Source organism: Necator americanus, chromosome I (genome assembly GCF_031761385.1).
Source record: "Necator americanus strain Aroian chromosome I, whole genome shotgun sequence".
Taxonomy (NCBI): Eukaryota; Metazoa; Nematoda; class Chromadorea; order Rhabditida; family Ancylostomatidae; genus Necator; species Necator americanus.
In genome coordinates this window covers 18,884,704-18,903,448 of record NC_087371.1, presented here as the reverse complement: position 1 = coordinate 18,903,448, position 18,745 = coordinate 18,884,704, and the positions used below count along the sequence as shown (strand labels likewise).

Below are 18,745 nucleotides of genomic sequence, written 5' to 3'. Positions count from 1 at the left end.
TAATAGCGGAGCAATTCATTTTGAAACGAGAACTCATCCATAGTGTCGCCGTTTCCGGCCATCACCGAAAAAAAAGAACACGTTTTCACGTTGCTGCAGTTTTTCTCCACGTACGCTTCATTTCGATCTATTTTCGTGAATAGAAATCGCTTCCTCGATATTCGCCGTCGTTTTTGATATTTTGTGTTAAGGATTTTTTTTTCAGGAATGAATCTTCTTTTTCTATTTCTGCCGTTAGTGATGGCAAAGCGTCAATTTCCACAAGCACCAGGAATGTATCCTCCAGAAGAAATGAAGAATGACGTGCCCAAAGTGCCTCGAAATCCCTATCAAATGAGCATGCTGGAGGATGCGGGTGTCATTGAAAACTATCAGTTTTACTATGAAAAGGATGTAAAGGAGTTAAAGCCACCTGGAAGTGGAGGTGTGTGCAGTACAGAGCATTTCAACTGCAGTTCAAATTAACCGTTACTGAAATTAATTGTAGCCATCATTACAGCTATCCATATAAATATTGAAAGTCTGCTGCATAACTTTAGAAGCTTTGTGAAGCCATTTCGCAATAGATCATTCAAATTTCCTTGAAACTCCCAAATCTTTGTGGAAACAATTCTAAGAACCAGCTGTGATTTTGTGAAGCGAAAAAGGAACATAACTGTAACAGATCCGACCGTAACAAATAATTTTTGGTCTTTAGACAAGCGCGGCTCCTTCATCAGCGATCTCAACAGTGGATCAACACCTCTTCATGGATCAAGCCAAGTACCCAAGAAGTCTTTATACATTAACGAATCTCCGAGAAGTCCTGGATCCAGCCAACCTGGGAAAACCCCTCTAACCAACAAGGTTACATCGTACAACGATGGTCCGAAAGTTAACAGACCCAGTAGTCTAGTTGATTCGGGTCATTTCGGGCAGCCAGAAGCATACTATGAAGAGGGAGGTGGAAAAGGACCTATTCCACCTCATAGAACAGGAACATCGGATTCTCCTACAGGCAGAGGACTTATTAAATCTTATGGTGGAAGAACATCGGATGCTACTACAGGGAAAGGACCGATCCCACCAGAAGGTGCCGGGGCATTGGGTTCTGCCTCAGGCGAAATAAATGAGTATGTCGGATGGACTCCACTACCTTCGCACAAGTCGGCTTTGGTTCACCGCGGAGATACGAAAACTGGCTATGAGGTGAGTATAGGTGGCATAAAACTTCACTAGTAATAAATTCAAAAAGAGTTTATGCAGAAATTGTACTAACTTATAGTTGTACCCCTGTCATGTTTTATCAAAAACCACACTTCTTCTTCCTTTCATATTTTTATGGCTTTTTGAAGAAAGTATCCACAAAGCAAGAGTGAACTATTCATCGCCCTCTCCAAAATTTTCCAAAATTAAGGGCATCACCCCAAGAATCTAGGGTGGTATGGGCTTCGGCCGGGTAATGCGTATAGGGGTCGTAGATTGAGGGGAAGTGGGTGATTCCGTTCACCTCTCCCTGTGCGGTGTTGTTTCTTTCTAACTGTTTCTTACTACGGTTTCTGTTGCAATGCGCAAGCATTGCGTTCCGGGGTCGTCGCTTACACTGATACAGGGCGAGATGAACGGAATCACACTCTTCTCTAGAATGCACGACCCCGTATAGGCATTACCCGCCTGAAACCCGTACCACCCCACATTCATGGGGTGATGCCTTTGGGGGTTATTGCACCAGGATATTATTATAACGTACTTTATCAAAGTAAAGTATCAGTGAGACTTTGATCTCTGAAAGCTTTTAAAATGAAATGGGACTGATGACACATGTTTCCACTTGTTTATTATTCTATCATTATTATCTATTATAATTATTTTCGGAAGTGCTTCCGAGTTCATTTTGCTTTACATGGTTTACTCTCTTTTCCTCTGCTTTGAAGAAATACGTAATCCTCCAGAAGAAAATTCTAGAAGATTCTAATCACATAAATCTAATTAAAATTTAATTTACCACATTTGTACTGGATTTTTTTTTCGAGCGAACGTTTGAAAAACCATACGCACGTAATTGTCTTTCACACTTGTTATTGAGAAGAAAAGAAAAGTATCTATTAGTGAAGCGAACAAAGAAGTTCTCTGAACGTGGTCTCCAATTAAGAAAGTTAAAAATTCGCTTGCCTTAGGACCTGAACGAACCTCCCGCGATATCTCACGACATCAAACCTCCTGCAGTACCTGAACCTGAAAGAGATAACAATGAAGTGATCGATCCATACATTACGCAGACCCCCAAAAAATACGAGGGAGCTCTCGCTAGGAGGTTCTAATTCTGCACTATTCCTTTCAGTTAGGAAGAATTTTGGTTTACTTCCACTTCCAGCAAACCATCGTCTGATGTTGAGACTAACACTTCGGGAAAGGGAGGAGGTGGAAGCCCTGCAGCACGTCCCACGTGGAAATCGAATGAGTTGAAAGAAGCTGTAGGAATGGATGAGTTTCCTTTGCAAGAGCTAGACAACGACGACAGGGAGCAGCACTTGCACATTGGCACTGGACCCTCAGATAAAGAATCGGAACGAGGATATGGAGGTGGATCCAGATCCAAACTCTCGGGACGAGAGGAGCTGACCAACAGGAACGGTCATGCCGGCAACAGTGGCGCAACTATAGTTGTTGGCAGTGAGCAGTTTTTCTTCGCTTTTTTTCAAAAAATATCTCTGAGAATCCCATGGTGTTTAAATAAGTTTGCTGTTTAAATTATATAGAAAGCTAATTTAAGAAGTCTAATTTTCTTTAGAAAAAGAGCTGCCTACGATTAGTATTTCAATGTACACTAAGTGTGAGTTTGGCATGCCAGTGGTCGTTTTTGTTTACTATGTATATGTCTAGTGTCTAGAACATGCCTATTCTGTTTAACTTTATTTCCCTGCCCTCTTCAAATCACTTCTTTACAGCAGCGGAGAACCACGAGATGCCTGAGAAAACATTGAAAACATCGACGAGGACTAAATACGATAGTTTCTTGATGACCAGAGGACTACCTGGAGACGACAGGGACATATTAAAAGTAAGCTGACGTATTGTGACTCAGGTCACATTGACTCCGCTCATTCCTATTGTAATTTAGAACCTGCTTGAATGGAAAGAAAGGAAAAGTTTTTGATATTGAAAAATGAATCTTAGAGGATTTGGGGCGGTTAAAGTCTTGAAAGAGCTTCATATTAAGAGCTCTACCGAAAATAAAACAGACGAAAAACGAGGAAAGTCATTGAACACTCTTTTCTGAAGTTACGGAATCTTCAGCTAACCTAAACCAGAAGAAAGCGATTTTTTTCATGGAATTGGTCGTTCAACCGTGCTGGCAGTCGGTTCCCGTCCGTGACGGCGGCCGATTGAGCAGTTCTAAAAGTATAGTCGGACCAAAACGATCAGAACCTCGTCTGGAGCGATGTTGGAGCTTTTGAGGATCCCACCTCTTTCCCACTAATGCAACTGCACCGAGCTTCATTTCGTTTTGAATTGACTATATAAAAGTTGTACCAAAAATCATGAGAAATGTATGAAAAATCATGTTGGGTACCATTATTTCGTGCTGAGAGCAGAAATGCATAGTATCCAGTTGCTATGTAGCTGGTTGTTTGTTTAGGTTGTTTAAGCTTCTGCGCCCGAAGCGGCGTGGTGGGAAGAGCGGTCGGTAAGGACGGACTTCACTACAACTGTAACGATGAGCTGTGCTAGCGAAGGTCCCCCTGCATTCCAACCACTACGCCCCATCGCGCCGCTCCGAGCGCAGCCGCCACCGCAACTGCACGGAGCTTCAAGTCGTTTTGACCCGACTATAACATGGTCGGTACATGATTACTTGGTTATCTGCATTCTGTAATGTGTGCATAACTTTTATTTCAATTCCCAGGACTCATCAGAAAAGCAATAAAACTATTTGGGAAGCAGTTTTAATGAAGAAGTTAGTGTGGTTATGGTGTTACTGCAGATTTCTTCAGAAAGACTCGAGATGCTGCCCGTGTTGCCGTGACCCCATGGACCGAAGCGGAGTAGCAACACAGAAGCACTCAGGAGGTCGTGTAGCAGGCCGCAGTGGTATTTCTTCTCTTCGCTTTTTGCTTTGCCTTAAATAGATGTAAAAGTTGAGAAGATTTCATGCAGAATCCAACAACCCACTTCAACGACAACAACATGAAGTCGCACCTTCACGGTCGTCTGTAAGTAGCTGATTAGAACTATTGATGATGTTTTCTGACAAAGTGTTCCAGAACATTTTTGCGGACGACCTTCGGAAATTGTCCAAGCTGGGAGATATGTTGGAGTCTCCCTCTTTTCAAAAATCTCGCTCGGTACAATGTTTGTAAGAGGAGAGATTAGAAAAAATTGTATTCTTTTGATTATAGGGAGTGCCAGAAGTCAAAACGGAAGTTGTCAGAGAGGTGCATGTGCTGAGGTGACCCTTTTCTCTTGGAATCGTTACATTGTTTTTTTTTTCGCAGCTCTCAGATTTAGAAGGAAGGGTTGACATATCTTCTCCGGCCTTCACTTGTGAATCGAATTTTGTGTAGACATGGGATTTTCCGGAAAAAAAAATCAGCAAATTAATGATGAATTTCCATTGTTTTTTGTTCGTTTACCTGCATGCTGCAGGTTGTGCGCTCGAAGCGACACGGTCCAGGGTAGCGGTTGGGGGAACCTTCACTAGCACCACTTACCCGCTCGCTGTTACCCGAATGAAGCTAGTAATGGTGGCACAGCGCATCCGCGTACGCAACTGCACCTAGCTTTATCTCGTTTTGATACGACTATAACCATCTTGATCTAAGCTCTACCAAAACTCAGCGAGTGGCGGCGTCTATACGTCTATGATAGGGGTGTATTCCGGACTTGATTTTTTTATTGAATAGCATGTACTAAGTATAAAGTTCTAGAGCAAGTGACCCAGAAGTTCTGATTCCTACTCCGACGAATGGAATCTCGTCCGAAAGAGCTGTCCGTGTGGAACCTCGAATTCGCGACCGGATTATGGAGTCTTCAGATATAATACCCTCTTCACACGGGTACATTGCAAGGTTGAGTGCTCCTATTTCAATCAAATACACAATTTTGTTCAATTTCAGTCCCACTAGCACGATAACCTTACAACGGTCTGCATCACCTTTGTCGCCAAGTGTACCGGGTGGGCAATACGTCTCACCTTTGACGCCACCGACATCTGCCTCCTTCGTTCCTCCGCAACATTTCGTACCTGCTGTACCTCAATCCTACCCGCCTTCTATAGGTTATCCTACTGCTGGTGCTGGATGTCCGTGTGCTCCTCCGCCGCCACCTCCGTGCTGTGCGCCGGTGCAGCCGTGTTGCATGCGTAAGTTCTCCATATCTTATGATTTTTTTTAATTTACAAAAGTTTTTAAATCTACCTAGAAAGATGCTATGTTCCCGTAGACATTCTACAAGTAGGGGTGTCTGCATCGTTTCATCTACCGGACTTCCTCTACTTGACGCACAGTTCCTCTTCCCTTTACCCATTCCCAATCGGAGCATCGCGCCAGTGTAGCCAAAGAATTTTCGCATGGGATGTAGGTGATCCCAGTGCACTGGTGTATGAGAAATACCTCATACGAAGAGAAAGGGATATGCCTGATCTTCACGTACGCACCACCTAGTAGAGTAGAATTACTAAATGTATAGTTTGCTTGGAATAAGTCTGACTTTTTTGCGACCTGAGAATTGCAGGACGTTTCAAAATAGCACTTGATTGCAGTTCTGCATAAAATTCTCCGGAAAGAGCACGATGTCTTCCCACATATCCTTTTTATTCTTATCGTATTCCCTACTGGTTTCTTGCTAACACCAAATCAGGGGTATTATTAGGCGTTTCAACATATGGCATATTACTTTTAATTTCTTTATAGCTTCGATTCCGTGCTGTCCACCACCGCCACCGGTACAGTGCTGTCCTCAGCCACCCGTTTGCTGCCAGCCTCCACCAGCTTGTTGTCCGCCGCCAGTTTTTTGTTGCTCAGTGAGTCCTCAAGGAATTACTACTGTGATGTGCTCTATATCTTTAGAATTTCGAATTAATTTAATTAGATGAATTGGATGGAAACTGCGTTTATCTTTATTTGTTTTTTATTTATTTACTATTTGTTACCTTTATGATTCAAAAAGAGCAGTAACTCATTTTTAACTGACTGAATTGCGAACCATAAAGCAGAAACTCACATCAGATAAGATATGATAGTTTTTTTTAGCGACAGCACTTTCTGCTTCTAATGCACGGTAGTGTTAGAAATAATTCTTGTACAAATATACACATATAATGTATATTATATATATATATATATATATAATGTTTGCCGCTTCAAGAGTTACAAGAATTTTCTCTTTTTTTTAGTAAAGAGGTACCTTCAGGTGCCAGTAATTCCAACCTGCTTCCGAGCATGTCCTGCTTGTCCGTGCCGAAGACGGCTGCATGCAGCGCTTAGAATGAAGCGGAGTCCAGGTACTGGTAAGGTTTGCACTGCAGTGATCGGTCACTATCTCGACCAAAAAGCCAAAAACAAATAACCTAACAACTATAAAGCTGTCATTGATGACCATGAATTGTGTTTGTTTGTTCGTAAATCCCGGTGTTACTCATGCATCGTAATGATTACGTTGTGTGGTTGTCTGTTTCCATCTCCTTCTTTTCTTGGTGATATGCCATTACAATCAATGGGGCGGAACATCCTTTATGATTGATTATTTCTGCTGCAGCTCTGTGAAGTGTTATTTATTATTTGTTTCTTGTTTCTATATCTATTCAAATATCATTCAAAGAGTGCTATAATATCTTCTACTTCATTGGTTTTCGAAAAGTACAGTTTGCCATTATCTTGAATGGGGACTCAGAAGGAACGAGAAATGCACTGTTCTAGTAATCAGTTTCACTTACAAGAACTCACAATCTTGTTCAACTCAGAAACAACAGAACATCCAAGCATCAATCCATGAACGATGCAAATGAAAATTCAGATCTCGATCGCAAAAAAAGTTTTTACTGTGCGGAGGGAAATACTGTTTTGAAGTAACGTGCAACTAAGAACTATATTGTTCCAACATTTTCAGGTTTGCACAGCAGACAGTGCCAGAGTTGCACAGCAGCAGGTCAGCCAAAGTACGCAACAAGAGTGAAAAGGCAAGCACATTGTAAAGCATGTTCGAGTAACCCGCTAATTTCGCTGTTTACTTCGGCTCCTGTGAGTGCTTCGTTTCTGAGTACAGTGATAGACAGCACATCGATTCTTCGAAAATGCCCTCTTTTCAGGGTTCTTCGTCATGCAGTTCTTGCAAGCGAAGCGACTCTAGAAGCGCTAGAGTGAAGAGAATGGTGAGAGTTTCGCGATTGAGATGCATAGTCGGGTTAAAACCATATGAAGCACGGTGCAGCTGCGTAAGCGGCTGCGCGTGAAGCGGCGCAGCAAAGAGAACGGTTGGCATCGAGGTGGCACCATCGCGATCTGCAGCAATGAGCGATGGTAGCAAGGGTCCCGCGTCGATCCTAACCGCTGCGCCATCGCGTTTTGACTCTACTGTATGCTTGCTCATTTTCGACTATTAGACGCCGGTGAAGAATTAAAAAAGAACTCTCGTTATCGTTCTAGGCAACAACATGTAAGAAGGTGATCAAAGTTTTTCAGGGATGCCTACCCTGTGGAAAGCGGAAGAAAAGGGACATCGAAGAAGAATACCACCGACGAGTTAAACGATTGGTATGAAACTGATCTCAGCTGAAGAATTACAAGAACACGTTTTTGCTTCACTTCGAGTGATGCTTCTAGATCTTTGAGGAATGTCAACAATTAATGAAATATTTCAGGGTTGCTTACCATGCCTCGGCAGAAAAAAGAGAAGTCCTGTAAGTCTCATTTTCTTCTTGTTTAAGGCAGTTCGTTTGAGTGACTGACCCTCTTCTGCTTTTGTCTCGACTTTGTTTTGTGAAATGAAAAGTTTGATATCGTCGAAATGTGACAAAGATGATACGCCGCATGAGTATTTGGTTTTTCTAAAAAAAAAAAGTTAAAATAAGTCCTTTAGATTCAAACCAATTGTAAGCAGTGCTCAAATCTTGGACAAGTTCTGTATCGATTTAAGAGAACCATTGTAAGATAGATCTCATTTATATATTGTTGATATTATAATTTTTACCATGTATTATTGTAGGGCTGTTCTCCATGTGGTAGAAAAAAGCGTGAAACGAAAGAGAACGTAAGTGGAATTCTTTGTAAAGTCCAAGAATTAGGCTTTGCTATGAACTATTTCAGAATAAATCAAATCCCGCATCATGCCCTTGCCTGAGTAATCATACGAGGACGTTTCTGCTCGGGAGGAAGAAAAGAGCGGTGTGTAATACTCTATTTAAACGAAATTTTTGTATTTGAAGCATCAGGGTTAGTAACTACGAGAGCAATTTCTCATATTCTGTCGAGTTTACCATATGGAACCCGTATGAAACTCAAAGGCTAGAGAAATACACAATTCTTATGACCTATAGTTTATTTAAAACGAGACCGAGTTTAAAATAAAGAATACGTAGGGTTTAGCCAGCTAGCATGACTGAATTGTTCAACACCCACTAATGGGTACGTTTCGTTCAAAATGTACAAAAAAGTAGTATCCACTCTGGAAAGTTGATCAACTGCAATAATATGGACTCTTCGCCTGCGCTTCTCACTTACTTAAAATCTAAATGGCTTAAAATCCATTTAGATTAAAGTCGCACAGATGACCAGGCACATGTATTCGGGTCTCAACGACTTGAGTTTTAATGCAGCCCAGGCGGTTGCGCTAGAAGTTGTGCAATGGGACCTTCGCCCAGCTTCGCAGCCGAAGTTGCGGCACTGAAGCTAGCGAGGTTCCTTTCATGAGTGCATCTTACTTATGTAGCTGCAGTACACGTCGATAGTTTTAAATGAATGCATCCGCAAACGGACCTTTGCTGTAAGCTGGCAAACCATTTTACTGATTAGGATATCTATTGCACTGAAGTACTTTTATCTCTCATTTTCCACACGTGATTATATTTCAACAGACGGGGATTACTTCTCGGAAAACTGGTAAAAAATCTGAAACTAAAACTGCCTGTATCTGCTAGACGATTGAAGCGAACATTTATAGGTGGACAGCGAGTTCGATTCGATGTACACGTGTGACAAATCCTGTTGTGACTATGACAGGTGAGTAAAATCTAAATCTAAAAATTAGTGTCCATTCATTTTGGAAGGTTCTGATAAGTTAGGATATGTCTATGACAGGTGTCACGAGATCAGAGCGCAAAGTCTGCATTCCTTCAGCGGCTCGGTGCAGAGAAATTGAGGACCAAGTCGTCATTATCATTTTATTCACTTTATTTTTTATGAGTGCAATAATCCAGCTCAGATACACTATGAATAGTCGAACTCAGTTTTTAAACAAATCTCATTTCACTTTATGACGCTTCTTTTGAAAGCGAATGATTTTTTTCTTTGAGATTTCTAATCAAATTTTTTAAATTTGTGCATGTAACTAGTGTTTCTTCGCGATTGTAGTGTTTCATTTGTGTCCTTTCTCGTTCAACTCAACTACTTTCAATTAAAGATATGTCTTTCAAATTTCATGTTGTAAACTGTTGTCTGTAGATAATTATTGTATGCATAATTAAGGCAAGTATTAATTAAAAATTATTGAGTGATTAGTCACTGTTGATATCTAGCTGTCGATTTCAACATGGTTTTTTAAAGTTTTTTCAACGCAGCTGTTCACAAATAGATTCAGCTCCAAACGAGCATAAGAATCAGTGATGATACAAACTTCTAAAGGAATTTACCTCCATTCAGCTAGGTAACGTGGTGAATAAATTCTTCTTCAGGTCTGTACAAGAAAGGTAAGAAGCTCTTTGATATTTATTGTAAGACTATAAATTTCTTCTTGGCATTTTTTTCGCAATTATCTGGCGGAGTGGCTAGTGTAGTAGCGTTCATGACACAAGAACAATTATTGCTCTAATTCGCAATTCTTTTGACAAAGTACCTATATAAGCAACACTCTCTCCAATTTAAACTCTCACTTCCTCACTTTTATAAAGAGATTTCTCACCGAATTTCTAGAATGTTTGAGAGGAAATACACGGGAAAGGAGTTGGAAAAACTAACTAACTAAGACGTAGGAATTAACGGGTCAAGACGAGACGGGAAATTTGGTGCAGCTGCGTATGCGGCTGCGCTCAAAGCGGAGCGGTAAAACCTTCCGCTGGAACCGACGCAGGACCATCGCTAGCTTCAGTCAGCCTGCAGCGATGACTGATGCTAGTGAGGGTCCTCTCTCGAATCCAACCGCAATGTTCTACTGTGCCGTTTCGATCACAGCCGCTTACGCACCTGTATAGAGCATCAGCTCGCTTTTATCCGACTATATCTGCTCGATTGTTTTCAGATACGCACGGAAATTTGCCGACTAATTCTTCCTTCTTTTTCGTCATCTTCGTCGTTTTGCAAACTTTGTTCATGCTGGCACCGAGAACCCGTTAATACGAATATTGCGGGTTCGAATTTTAAATCTGAACATCTCCGCCTGCTTTGAAGGCATCGCCCCATGATTCTTGGGTGGTACGGGTTTCAGGCGGTTAATGCCTATACGTCCGAATTGGTTTTCGACGAATCGCAGGAGGGGCGTGGCGCAATGGTTGCGCATTGCAACAGAAGCCGTCGTAAGAAACAGTTCCGGGGTCGTCTGTTTACACTACAGGTACAGGGAGAGGTGAAAGGAATCACCCTCTTCCCCACAATCTAAGACGCCGTATAGGCATTAGCCGCCTGAAACCTATACCGCCCCAGATCTGTGGGGTGACTTACGTGACTGAATCGGCGGGTTGATGTCATCGCCTGACGCGACTACCCGCATCTTCTCCGAAGTATGCCGTCCTTGAACACCGCTCTGCCCAACCTTCTCGATCTTCTGCGAGAGTTTGCACAGAGTCAATCCATTCTTCGCTATTCCATATTCTGCGAAACCTTACGTCTCGTCTGAACTGCCTATCCACGCCGAGTGTCCTCAGGTCCTCTTTCACCACCTCAGACCAGAACTTCCGTTTTCGGCCAGGTGGCTTCTTCCAGCTCGAACCCGGCGAACTCCTCAGAACTCGTTGAACAAGACGATCTGCCGGTCTCCTTAATATATGACCAAAGAAGCGAAGACGATTTACTTTAGCCACTTTCGATGGCGATGCAAGATGCTAGTATCTTCCACGTGTCATCCGCCGGTATACTACATCAATTTCTGCGTAAAGATTTTCACTGTGGCATACCCTAGGCCAAAAGTAGCCAATCAAGCCTCTCCATCACCGTTGATGGTATTGCCATCAACGGTGATGGAGAGGCTTGATTGCACCGAGGGGGGTCGACCACAGGCATTTCGTTAAGGAGTTAAATGCAGAAGTGGCCTTGGCGCATCTTTGCTGAACATCTCTCTCGTAGCTGCCATTGTTCTTGGCATACCCTAGGCCAAAAGTAGCCAAGAAGCCGTCTAAGCAGCTTTCGTTCCGTGCAATCAAGCTTCTCCATCACCGTTGATGGTGTTGCCCAAATCTCCTATCCGTATATCATGATGGGGCGATTTGCGGATAAGTAGACTCGCAGCTTGACTTCGGTGGTGATGAGGATCGACCGCGGGCATTTCGTTAAGGAGTTAAGTGCAGAAGTGGCCTTAGTGCATCTTTGCTGAATTTCTTTCTCGTAGCTGCCGTTGTTCTTCGGCGTACCGCCCAGGTAACAGAACTCATCGACAAGTTCTATCGGTTGTCCGTCCATCCTGATTCCCTTTCAAGGGTCTCAAAGAGATCCACATCTGCTTGCATTTATCGGGGCGTAGACCTAATCCATAGGCTGCAGCCAGCTTCGATACAAGGTTGACAACATGGTGAAGTTTCGTACTGCTTTCCGCGAATATAACAACATCGTTAGCGTACTCGAGTTCGGTAAAGGGGCGTCCTGATGGTGCTGGAATGATACCGGCAGGACACTGATCTACTGTTCTTCGCATAATGTCGTAAATGGCGAAATTGAACAGGAAGGGTCCTGCCACCGCCCCTTGTTTTACTCCAGTTACCAAACGGTGTTGTACATTCGGCTGGAGTTCGAACTGCAGCAGTTGTTCGTTGATTCATGTCACCAAGCAAGCGAACGAACATTCCCGGTACTCCATCGGCGGGGAGCGCGTTGAGAAGACGGCCTCGGTGAGGAGAGTCGAACGCGGCTTCAAAGTCCAGAGACGCTAATTGCATTGGCTTCGAATACCACTGCCAGATTTCGATCACTCTCCTGACGATAAACACTTGGTCAATCGTAGATCGACCAGGACGGAAGCGAGCTTGCTTATCGCGCGTTGTTTCTCCGCGATGTTTAATGAGTCGGTCCAGGATAATGCGCTCCAATACCTTTTACATAACACGCAGCAAAGAGATTCCCCGATAATTCCTAGGGTCCGTCACAGATAACTTCTTGTGGAGGGGAATTATGAGAGCGTGTCTCCACGAATCAGGTATCCTTTCGTCTATCCATATTGAACGGATGATCTTTGTCATCTCACGAATCCCACACGGAGGAAGACATTTTAGCATTTCTGCGCTAATCGCGTAGTTTCCACCATATTTTCCATTCTTCATTTGCTGAATACAGACTAGAACCTCCAACACGGTCGGTGGCTCCTCGTTAACTGCATATGTCGGCCTATGAACGTGCTCGATTTCAGGAGCTGATGGTGCTTGCCGTTTCAGCAGGGTCTTGAAGTGTTCCCTCCAAAGCACTGCACTTTGCGAAGGAATCCGCATCGCTAAGCTTCTTCCCGTTCCGTACTCCAACATGAATGGACACACGTTAGCGGAATTTCGTTCTGCATTCTTCGTCTTTCAGACCTGCCATGTCGATTTTCTGTTGAAGAGGACCTCCTCGGTTTCTCTTGTGGAACCGTATCTTGAAGCTGAGAAGAACTGGACGGTGGTCAGAGTCGAACGCGATGTCCCAAACAGCCTTAGATTTTCGGATATCTGACTGAGGAATGTTCCTCGCAAGAAAGTAGTCGAGTTGAAGTTCGAGAGTTCTCGTCTTCCGCTTGCGTTGCTCCTCTTCGCTGCTTTCTGCTAAAAGTTGACCCCTACCACGTGAGCTGATGGCGTCAATGATTCTTCTTAAACATGGAAGCGATGATGAGGCCCATCCCTTCGCATAAGTTGACCAGACGGTCACCGTTGTCCAACGTGCACTCTGCTGGATGACACCATCTTCCTGGCACATCGGATTGCTCTTCGAGCCCCATCTTCGCATTTGCGTCGAATGCGACAAAGACCACCTGCTGGCTTGGTATTTTAGACATCAACGCATTGAGTTCATCATAGAAGGCATCCTTACTATTGTCCTCAGCGGTTTCCGTGGGTGCTTGAGCACTTACGATCCAGAGTTTACGCCCTCTGCGATCCTGCAGTCGTACAAAGGTGAATTTAGACAACGTTGAGCCAAATTCCTCCACCAGGTATTTGTAATCGTTTCTTACAGCCATTGCGCAGCCACCTACTTTGTTCTCATCAGCATCGCCGCAGTACGTGGTGTAATTTTGTTGATGCTGATGACGGGCCGATCTCTCATGCATGTTTCATGCAGTGCAGCAAAAGGCACACAGAGATTTCGCAGAAGTTTGGATAGAGCGGTTTGTTGGAGTTCACTCGATGGTGTTCGGCAGGTCAGCGTGACGAAACGAGTGGTTGTTGCCAAATATTCCGTGCTCCCCTCAGGCATGAAGTTTCATGAGTTTGAAGCCTAAAAGGATTGATCTTGCTGGAACGGATATATATATATATATATATATATATATATATATATATATATATATATATAAAACCAAGGGTGAAGTCCGTCCAACATAACGTGAGTTGCCAAAGAGAAACTATCTCTGCAATATCTCTTCACATAAGACGCTCATTAGTTAGGGACTTATGTAGCGCATTCGGTAAGAGGTCCCACTGTGTCTCCACGATTGATAAGTGGTTCGAAACCACACTAACGTCAAAGGAGCCCTTCATCCGTTCGGGTTCGATAAATTGGTGCTAGACTTGGCTGAAAATATAAAAACACTGACTTTATACGTCGGCGAGCGTCCGCAAGTCACTGTATAGGCCAGTTGTACGTTCGTTAACCTCAAACGATTCTGAATTGAAGTGAAGGTGGGGACGCATACCAAGCGGATTGATTAACACCAGACACTTTACCCTTTTTGTCCATTTAATAATTGAATATCCACCCGCAATTCAATTAACACTGGTACACACGATGAATAATTGCATTCGTCAATGGTGCAGATGCGCGCATCTCCGTTTTGGTCTCAGAGCTGATTGTGTAGGAGTCTTCGAGTGACAGTAGTTTGCGTATTACACTACTCTCATACTATTCTCATACAGAGGTGCGTAGCTAACGCACCTCTGTATAAGAATAGTATGAGAGTAGTGTAATAGTAATAGTTGTTTACAGTCGAAGTAGTGGTTAATGCGGCTTTTTGTGGATTTAAGATTAAGATTCTGGCCCATCGACCACTTCCATAAGTTGGAATAGTGGAGCCAGTTTCACTTAATCATCCAAATATTTATTTTTATGCCAGACTAGGGGCGGGTGTAGTGTAGCGGTTAGAGGTTGCACTTCCTGCACTATCGGTCGGAGGTTCGAATCCGCCCTAGTGCTCAACAAGCCTTTCATCCCTCCGGGGTCGATAAAGTGGTACCAGACTTGTCCTGGGAGGATAAAAAACACTGACGTGACACAGCCACCACAAGTCATTATACCACAAGTAATTGAACAGGCCAGTTACACGCTCGTAAACCTCAAACGAAAATTGAAGTGAACGTGGGGGCGCATCCGAAGCGGATTGATTAACGCCAGAAACTAACCTTAACTTTATGCCAGATTAAGACGACGACTATCTTTTCCGTGAATTTCGTTGTAACTGCAGAATAATTACAAGACTGTCTTTCTTTTAGTAATTCTGAAAACTTTAAAATATTTGTTCTACCTCCGGTACAGTAGCTTCAGTCAATTCCAGTATCAGTCCGTGAGAGTAACCTAAAAATATGCTTTAGGATCAAGTGGAGGAAGAAGGCCAGCCCCTTCATTTTTGGGTTTTGCGAAGCTTTCTTTGAAGCAACGAAAATTTTGTCACCAAAGACCTCTGTAATATGTACATCTAATGCAGCTGGACTCGAGGTGGGACCATCGCGACCTGCAGCGATGGGTGGTGCAGGCAAGGGTTTCCTTCATTTGCGTGAGCGGCGCGGCGCGTTCGCACTTCCTTTGTAAAATCCCTTTCAGAAAGCCATAGTAGAGTGCATGCTGAGCGTGTGTTTAGTGGTGCCTGACAACAACGGATTACTACAAAAACGTTTCTCGAAAGTGCATTCGATGTAAGGAAGAAGAAGAATGTGGGGCTGTTGAAGCAAATGAGCAGTGCAGACCGGCGCTGCTTCTTGTGTCTGAAAATAATGGAGGATTAGCAATAGATGCAGGATGCACATAATGCTTAGTCATGTATCTAATGGTAGTGGACGTGGATATGCTTTTACCTTACTATTGCAAGAGAGAAGGAAAAGCCTGCAATGAGTGTAATCATTTACGTCTCGGAGCCTTGTTTATCTCGTTTTTAGATTATTTTTCAGGAAGCTGCACGTGAACATGTGGACTTTTGCTGTGTTGCTTGCAAGTAAGCAATCAACCAGAAGGATCGCTTTTAATTCATTTCTAAACAGTAACATAACTGCTTAAGCAGATTCCATCAGTCGGATGCCATTTAGGAAGTATTTAATTAATTATTTAAGTAAATATAAAAGTAATTATTATTTGCACACTACTTTCTTTTTTATATCGCTCGTTTTTAGTAGCTTTGTCGCTCTCATGACTAACTAGAGATACTGCTATCGCAGTGTCAGAATGCATGTATATACTATTTGCAGGAAACAAGTTTTATCTTAACGCACTACTTGCACTTTCTTGGTCAAAGAGCAAGCTGAAGGATTCTCGCAATCGGCTAAAAACTGAATCGGAATGCGGAGACACTGGAGCTCTACTTGCCGAAAATCGACGCCATTAAAGATGTATTTCTCAGAGCGCATTGCCAAGCGGAGCCGTGCCCAATAGATGCTTGTTTGCATAGCCTAGAAAGATTTATCAGAGAAATATGTTCGAATCCTTGCCCCATCCACATTCACATTTCTTTTCAGATGTCATTTGCAAGCGATGAGGTGGATCCGTTAAGTTGTTCTGCACTTCATAATGAAGAGTAACGTTTGTGCAGTTCACTTCGCTTCGCAGGTCTTATTGACAGCCCTGAAAAGCTGTGTGATTAATTTGCGCAGTCATGCAAAGAATGTCATCGATGTACAGAACATTGTTTGCAATGCAGTAAATGAGCGGGACTGAGCTACGATTCTGTTCCGTGCGCGATTGCACGGTTGTGCTTGTGGAGCAGGGATTCCCTAACTCTCTGTCGCAATCAACAGCTATACAAACTATGTGAGTCGTCGGTTGACTAATTCTGGAGTCTACTCTTAATGTCGATGAGTGTGTTCTATCCAAGGAAATCCACATTATAACAACTTAAATGTGCGAATAGATTGTTCAGAAAAGGTAAACGAGCGAAGTCCTGGCTATGCAAACTTCGGACGCTAACAACGACAGCGTTCTTCTCATACGTTCCTACGTTGAAAGTGCCCAGGTTTCCGCATGGCAAATTTTATGGAATAAACGATAAGCTCACTCAGAACTACGGAACATTGAATTAGGTAATTCTATTGCAAATTTGATGGTAATTCGTGCAAAGGCACTCTTGTATGAAAAGTGTTGAACGATTTAGTGTTCTTGTTCTGCACTATCTTGAAACAATGACGTGAAGTTTGTTCGTGTATGACTTTTTCCACACTTGAGCAGGAGCGAAAGGGTATCGGCGCATGCCGTAAATGCGGAATTAACAGAGACCGCATCGATTTAAATGTCGATTTCTCCTCCTAAAAATGGAAAATGAACAACATGGGTAGTATTTTATTAATTACGATCATGGTTATGCTCTACTAAGATGAAAATTTTCTGGTACAGAAAAAACGGTTATCTCAGAATATCGTTGAGTGACTTCCTGAAAATCAGCGAATTTCGCTAATTTTTTGGATTTTCGCGTCTACTCAGTGAAAAAACTTAATTGTTAAACAGAGCTTTTCTATCTCTTCATGTTTTTTAAAGCGTGCTTGAATTCTTCTTTACCAGATTGTACAAGCAAATTTATTGTCACTAAAAGAATTGTCATATTTTAGTATTGAGCATTAGATGTCAAGGACATCATTAATCATTATCATCAAACAGTGGAATCTGAGGTTTCAAAGATCCTCGAGTTTCCAGATTCTAGAATTTAAAAGGAACTTAACTGTAAATGTTTCGTTTGAGTTTTATTAGAATGAGCAAATGCGCACCATTAATTTAATTACGCTTTGAAATCTCGTCCACAACTCGTCAACGAAGCTGTTGTCCCATGTAGAAAATTAGGGGCTCATGGTTTCTTTTTTTAGAAGAAGCATTAGTTTTCTTTCCATGAATGCAAAAAACACACAACACTGCAGAAACTCATAAAGATTACACTGATGGAGATATCTGTTTCAAATATTTCAAACTCGTATTTTGCAAATAAAGAAGAAAATTCTCTTAGATTAGCGCGTGCAAAATTGCCCTGGATCAGCTCTTTCCAAGAGAAGCACATTCAAGTACAACTGGACGAATGAACATCGCACCATTATGGAAGGAATGACGTTGTGATTAATGTGGAGCGTTTCTCGAGTGTCAAATGGCACCAAATTCCTATTGCGATCGTTCTTGGCGCACTCAAAATTCCGGGAATGTGAATAATTCCGCGGAAATATGAAATAGATAGGAGTCCTGGAATTTTCAGAATGTGTGTGTGAGAGAGATGAACATAGATATCGGAATAATAAGTGGTTCTGCTGTGCAGCGTCTGATCTTAAGCGGGACATCTCGTGAGCATCGCTAAGCAGCTTTGCGTGGCTCTTTTCATTAAAATAATACATAGATTTAAAATATCCAGGGGCCTGTGTTGAGAGAAATAATCACGACTAGCCAGAGAAGTGGAGACGAATCTGCTTTCAGTGCTTCTATTGTTGCGTGAAATCACTACCTTGCACTACTCTCAAAACAATACAAAGCTTGCGAACTAAAAATGCAATAATGTTACCTTGGTTAGCCAGTAAAGTATCTAGTGCGCAGGATTTTTTCTCATTTCCGACATAGCGGGATGGTGAGGGTCCCTTTCCAGAAATTGCAAAAATTACAGTAAACCTAAGTGCGTGTGGTATTGGTGAAAGAAATCATAAGCATTATCTCGCAGTTATGGCGATGTAATTTGTGTACTATTGCGTGAAGCATGGGAGATCCTAAAACGGTGCTGCTACTGACATTTGAACAGTATACGCGAGTGGGTTTTTGTTTTGTTTTTCAGTGTTATTTCTGTTTGATGCCATTCTCCAACGTTTTTTATTCTCATAAGTTGCTGTTTCAGCATGGAGAAGAAAAGTGATGAGAAAAGGACAACTGAGAAATGTCACGTGGTTTCTATACAAATGTCTACTTTGCCGTAACATTGCAAGTAGCTAAGTGGCGATATTCATTGCTTGAAATGAGGCAGTTCCTAGGATTGGCTATCACTTTTTAGTGCTTTTATT

The 18,745-nt window shown here is 42.6% G+C and overlaps 5 protein-coding genes across 7 annotated transcripts; 1 reads left to right on the top strand and 4 right to left on the bottom strand.

Moving 5' to 3' along the window:
* Positions 1–207: 207 nt before the first annotated feature.
* On the top strand, positions 208–9,333 carry RB195_006153 (uncharacterized protein; the record flags this gene model as incomplete). Of its 2 annotated transcripts, XM_064179058.1 has the most annotated exons (23): positions 208–424; positions 698–1,188; positions 2,157–2,293; positions 2,354–2,652; positions 2,771–2,812; positions 2,928–3,040; positions 3,975–4,071; positions 4,138–4,193; positions 4,245–4,325; positions 4,380–4,429; positions 4,908–5,036; positions 5,097–5,341; positions 5,892–6,001; positions 6,391–6,481; positions 7,087–7,217; positions 7,286–7,348; positions 7,623–7,730; positions 7,838–7,876; positions 8,056–8,121; positions 8,182–8,226; positions 8,283–8,360; positions 9,136–9,194; positions 9,273–9,333. In XM_064179058.1, 23 exons carry the CDS (start codon positions 208–210, stop codon positions 9,331–9,333), a joined length of 2,808 nt encoding a protein of 935 aa, XP_064036047.1. The 2 variants fall into 2 exon arrangements, with proteins under 2 accessions (XP_064036047.1, XP_064036048.1); XM_064179059.1 differs by lacking the exons at positions 2,771–2,812; positions 5,892–6,001; positions 6,391–6,481 and having other exon boundaries at positions 241–424; positions 7,659–7,730.
* Positions 9,334–10,497: 1,164 nt separating this feature from the next.
* Positions 10,498–12,274, bottom strand: RB195_006151 (uncharacterized protein; the record flags this gene model as incomplete). Its single annotated transcript, XM_064179054.1, has 5 exons — positions 10,498–10,625; positions 10,848–10,950; positions 11,012–11,162; positions 11,837–11,990; positions 12,100–12,274. The coding sequence occupies 5 exons, from the start codon at positions 12,272–12,274 to the stop codon at positions 10,498–10,500; spliced, it is 711 nt and encodes a 236-aa protein (XP_064036045.1).
* RB195_006152 (uncharacterized protein) lies at positions 11,770–12,033 on the bottom strand (the record flags this gene model as incomplete). The annotated part of the gene is made up of 1 exon (XM_064179055.1): positions 11,770–12,033. The coding sequence occupies one exon, from the start codon at positions 12,031–12,033 to the stop codon at positions 11,770–11,772; it is 264 nt and encodes an 87-aa protein (XP_064036046.1).
* Positions 12,275–12,430: 156 nt separating the features above from the next.
* On the bottom strand, positions 12,431–12,853 carry RB195_006150 (uncharacterized protein; the record flags this gene model as incomplete). The annotated part of the gene is made up of 1 exon (XM_064179053.1): positions 12,431–12,853. The coding sequence occupies one exon, from the start codon at positions 12,851–12,853 to the stop codon at positions 12,431–12,433; it is 423 nt and encodes a 140-aa protein (XP_064036044.1).
* A 13-nt stretch (positions 12,854–12,866) lies between these two features.
* On the bottom strand, positions 12,867–13,635 carry RB195_006149 (uncharacterized protein; the record flags this gene model as incomplete). 2 transcript variants are annotated; one of them, XM_064179052.1, is made up of 2 exons in its annotated part: positions 12,867–13,129; positions 13,236–13,635. In XM_064179052.1, 2 exons carry the CDS (start codon positions 13,633–13,635, stop codon positions 12,867–12,869), a joined length of 663 nt encoding a protein of 220 aa, XP_064036042.1. The 2 variants fall into 2 exon arrangements, with proteins under 2 accessions (XP_064036042.1, XP_064036043.1); XM_064179051.1 differs by lacking the exon at positions 12,867–13,129 and having other exon boundaries at positions 13,165–13,635.
* Positions 13,636–18,745: the final 5,110 nt, after the last annotated feature.